Consider the following 5,000-nt stretch of genomic DNA (forward strand, 5'->3'; position numbering starts at 1 on the left):
ATGCATTAGACATGTAAATTCTCCCTTCTTAGAAGAAGAAGAAGAAAATGAAAAGTAAAAAGATGAGGCAGAGCTTCTGATTTACGACGACGCCGCTACGCTTGCGTGGCGCTGCTATTGCTTCTTCATCTCCGGTAAAAATGGCCTCTTGAAACCCCAATGAGGTTACCACGCAAAAGGTCCCTTTGAGTCGTCATAATTTCAATTTCATAAGGATTATGGAATATTTCAATTATCCTTATTGGCGTGATTAACTGACGTAAGAGTATTTATAGAATTATTAACATTAAAATACTATTGATTTACCGCATGATTAAAAGAAAGGCGATGTATACTAATTAGCTATCAAGAGATAATGCACGTTTAGAGCAAAGTACAAAGAGTTCAGATGATCGTTCTAATTAGTAATAAAACAAAGTAATGAAATATCAGCATTGAATCATGGGATACCTATTTGCTGCAAAGGCAGCATGATTTCCTTTCATCTCACAAACGCCAAAAGTAATGATTTTCTATATTAGTTCGTGAGGCAAATAGATTCTGTAAATGTAGGACAGTGTCCTGTTTTCATTTTCAGATACACACAAAAACCTATGTTTAAATACTGAATAATAAGCTGAGTATATGCTGCTAACGTAACCACCATCTTTCGTAGAATGCTAATGCTATATATTTTTTATGTCTATATTTATTCTCGATCAAATATAATGTTTCATATTTAACGCAATATCATTCTGATATTCACATAAAAAACAATGAGATGTCGATTTTTCATCATGATTCAAATTTAAGGAGACAAGAGGTCCTAAAAACTAAGGAAACTCTTACTAAAATGTACACTTAAAGGGTCTTTTCAGCTACAGTAGAGCAATTTTATTTTCTGTTCATCCATGGGTCTTGAATGCCTCAGTTTTACCACAAAATCATTCCATCTCACCCACAGACGTCAAATCTCATGGACAGCGTAGACATGGAGTCAAGATGGCGGCCAAAATGGCGGCTGACATTAACCATCTTAGTGGTGATGGTGCTGTCCTGCCAAACTACCCTGGGCGAACAAAAATTCGCGAACCAACCCTCGCCGCAAACAGCCGTGATAGGATCAACGGTGGTGCTCCCTTGCAGAATCATCAATAAAGTAGGGGTTCTGCAGTGGACCAGAGACGATTTCGGACTCGGAAATGAGAGAGAACTTCACGCCTTCAAAAGGTACAAGATGATCGGAGCTGATGAGGAAGGTAAGAGGGATTGACTAGGGACAGGCAGACAGTCGGATAAACAATTTAGAACATAGATGGGTAAATATTAAAGTGAAAAAAATCCATTAAGACAACAGACAGTGGTAGATATTGAAGAGAAAAACAATCAAACGAACAGAGAGGGGTAGATATTAAAGGGAAAATTCCATTAAGACAACAAAAAGGGGTAGATATTGAAGGGAAAATCCATTAAAACAACGTACAAGGGTAAATAATGAGGGAAAATGAGGACATTATGACAAATTAACGGGAATGACAAGGTAAATATATAGTTATACAAACAAAAAGTCTGAAAATTCTTAGAGAGAGAGAGAGAGAGAGAGAGAGAGAGAGAGAGAGAGAGAGAGAGAGAGAGAGAGGGGGGGTTTAACATTTGTCACTTTTATTTATGGAAATGATAAGCACACGCAGATTTTAATGACCCAGGTAATGGACAGATACGAAAAAATGCCATTTCATTTAGATTTTTCTTTTTTATTTGTCTACCACAATTGTTTTCTTTTTTCATTTTTTTCCGGCAATATCAGCATTTCCAAAAATCATTTTTAATCATTCAAAGAACAAATACGTCATTTCGAAATAATGGAGTCATCCTGTTTTCTATTTTTGTTAATGATAATGAAGCATTTATAAGAAATAAGTAATAAATACATTGCACTTGACATGAGCATTAATTATCAGCATAGGATCGTTAATTTTCTCCTAATACTCAGCTGCACTGGGGATTTTATTAAGATATGACTAGCAGCTCTCGACAACACACTATGCATCATCGAAAATTGAAATACTAAGCAAGATTAATATGAGAGGAGATCGTCACAGGAGATTCTTTTGCAGCAGACTTCATACTACAAGAATTAAAAGAAAAAAAAAAATGCATTCCAACGATAAAAACATTTTTTCTCTTTCGTTGAAGTAATCACCATCGCCTACACTGTAAACGTTACTCTTCTCATAATAATCATGATAAAAGTATCTGAAAATGTTTCAGGGTACGTCAGTACCGAATACATGACTTCATTAAAAAAATTCTTGCATCGTCACCGTATGATATTCTCTAAAGATTACAGTAAATATTAGCATTAATAACGTCATTATAAATGTTTCTCTACTTTACCATTATAAAAAATGCCATTTTCATTATAAATCCTGCATCCTAATATAAAAATATATATATATTAATTTCTGTTAAGTATATACAGCGAATATTAATCTATCAATTGCTGTTAGGTATATACATCGTTATTTAGTAAATTCTTTTTACAAAAAATGCCGTAAGATTTTGTTCCATTATCATCAACTTAAACAAATGCTCATTTCTAAATGTTTCATAAAGTACATACTTATATCATAATCAGATAGACGTTTCATTTCTTCATGTTTCCAAGGAGCTTAAAACTAGTTTAAAACCCTTATCAAAGATTCTTTTAAACGTCACAAGAAACTCCACCGGCACTTAGAAGCTTTAAAACGTTCTCTTTTCCAATCATTCTAAATGGCTTATGTCTGGATGTGAACTTCTTATTACCATAATAATGATTCTCTAATCCAAACGTTCCATGAAACTCCAGCAAGGTCGAATCCCCTTATCACCACAATAACGTTTCTCATCTTCGAACGTTCCAGATGGCTTTAGTCTTCGTGTAACCCCATACTTTCACAATGACGTTTCTCAGTTCCAAACTCTCCAGATGACTCTAGCCTGCGTGCGACCCCTTCGTGCGACCCCTTACTTTTACAATAACGTTTATCATTTTCAAACGCTCCAGATGACTTTACCCTTCGTGTGAACCTTTTTTTTTTTTTTTACATTAACGTTTATCATCTTCGAACGTTCCAGGAAAATAAATCCATACACAAGCCCTTTATCAACAAAATAAAGTTTCTATTCTCAAATGTTCCAGGAGACTTCAGCCTGCGTATCAGCCCTGTGACGCTGGAAGACGAAGCTTACTTCCAGTGTCAAGTGACGGGTTGGAGAGACATTCCAGGCGTGAGATCCCAGACGGCCAAGTTAACAGTTTACGTGCCCCCTGAGCCCCCCGTTATAACCCAGGGCCCCCTGATCACCACCACGGCTGGATTTGGCGTTCAGCTCGAATGTGTGTCGAAAGGAGGGAAGCCAGCAGCTGAGGTACGTACTCTGAATAACTTGAAAGGAGGAACATACTAATTGTCCTTCCCGACCACAATCTCCATTTCTGATTTGATTGACGGGCTGTTTGGATTGAATATTTGACGTTGCTTACTTTTTGAGGTTCTGGGATTTTCAGGGATTATTAAGTGTGTGGATTTGAACATAGTGATAATAATATTGATAATGATAATGTTAAATTCTTACCCGTGGACAAGAGCGTTAGTTTAAATTAATCCAAGGTTGATCATCAACTTTTTCAAGAACGGTCACAAAATCGGACAAAGAATATTTGAAATTCATAGAATTGCATTATAACATATCAATATCAATATTAATCAATGTGGCCATGGATAAATTTCAAACAATTCATAGAAACATTTTTTTAGTTAAAGTATATACAGTATGTGGCAGCAACCATTACCTTTTTTTCTATCGTCATAGTTTGTCGGAGGATAGATAGATAGATAAAAAGAGAAAGTCAACTTTCCTAGAGATTCCCTTGAGATTCTTCAAGACAGATATTGTTTGTCATTTGCGTGAATCACAGGAATTTTTTTCCCGTCCGGCAGCTGCAATGGTTGGACGCTTCAGGCCACGTAGTGACGGAGGGCGTCCACTACACGACGGAGCTGATGGAGGATGGTCACCGGAGAAACGCCAAGTCGATCTTGAGCTTCCTGGCCAACAGGAGGCACCACAACAGCGCTTTCACCTGCACGGCCATGAACCCGGCAGTCCGTCATGCGGAAGCTGCTCAGGTGAGGGGTACAGAGGGATTCCTCCTCCAGAGGAATTCTTTCACCAACTCCTCCCCCTCGTCCTCCTCATGCTCCACATCCACCTCCTCCTCCTCTTCCACCTCCTCTTCCTCATCCAGCTCCTCCTTCCCCTCTACCTCCACTCCTCCTCATCCTCCTCCTCCTCCTCATGCTCCACACCCTCCTCCTCCTCTTCCACCTCCTCCTCCTCCTCCTCTTCCTCCCCCTTTTTTTATCTCATTCTTACCTCACTATATTATCTTTTTTAAGCTACTTTTCTAATAGCTTGCCTGCTTAGGTAAGCGGAGAAAGGTGTTTATTTTCATCTTGCTCGTCGTTGCCTCTTAATCATTCTCCATCTCTTTTTCTTTAAAACATCGAGGGGCTTATGAGTAAATACTGCGCATTAGCTTAATCTTGTCCTTTTTGCTGACCACCATCGCCATGCCCCGTCTTATTCTTCGCTCTTTTTCTTTATTCTACTTTAGCTCCTTTTCATGGCTCCTTATAATTCACTTTTTATCTTCTTCATTATCTCTGTTCGTTTACAAACTCTTACCTGAGGCTTCTCTACATCTTAAGGGGATTGCTTTGATTACGGAAAAAAAAATCCCAGAAAAAGGTTACAGATTCTCTATATTATAAAAAGAATTAAACTCTTCTTACATGTGAAAATGACAAAGATCTCCGTCATTTCAGACATTCAAACTTACAGCGAATGTTTTTACGTTGAAAAGGCTAACATAAGTCTCCTTTTATAATTTATTCATGAAATATCTATTTTAATATTGTTACTGTTCTTGAGATATTTCATTTCAATCGTTCATCACTTATAGTTTATTTATT

At 37.4% G+C, this 5,000-nt stretch overlaps 1 protein-coding gene across 1 annotated transcript in view; it reads left to right on the forward strand.

Annotated features, from left to right (window-relative positions):
• The window catches only part of LOC137627388 (irregular chiasm C-roughest protein-like), a 62,483-nt gene that overhangs the window by 27,488 nt on the left and 29,995 nt on the right, over positions 1-5,000 (forward strand). Inside the window, exons 2-4 of the mRNA XM_068358472.1 lie at positions 944-1,238; positions 3,164-3,393; positions 3,966-4,154. Coding sequence (XP_068214573.1) covers positions 956-1,238; positions 3,164-3,393; positions 3,966-4,154 — 702 coding nt within the window. The 5' untranslated portion in view covers positions 944-955. The remainder of the gene's footprint in view (positions 1-943; positions 1,239-3,163; positions 3,394-3,965; positions 4,155-5,000) is intronic.

Source organism: Palaemon carinicauda, chromosome 35 (genome assembly GCF_036898095.1).
Source record: "Palaemon carinicauda isolate YSFRI2023 chromosome 35, ASM3689809v2, whole genome shotgun sequence".
NCBI classification, from domain to species: Eukaryota; Metazoa; Arthropoda; class Malacostraca; order Decapoda; family Palaemonidae; genus Palaemon; species Palaemon carinicauda.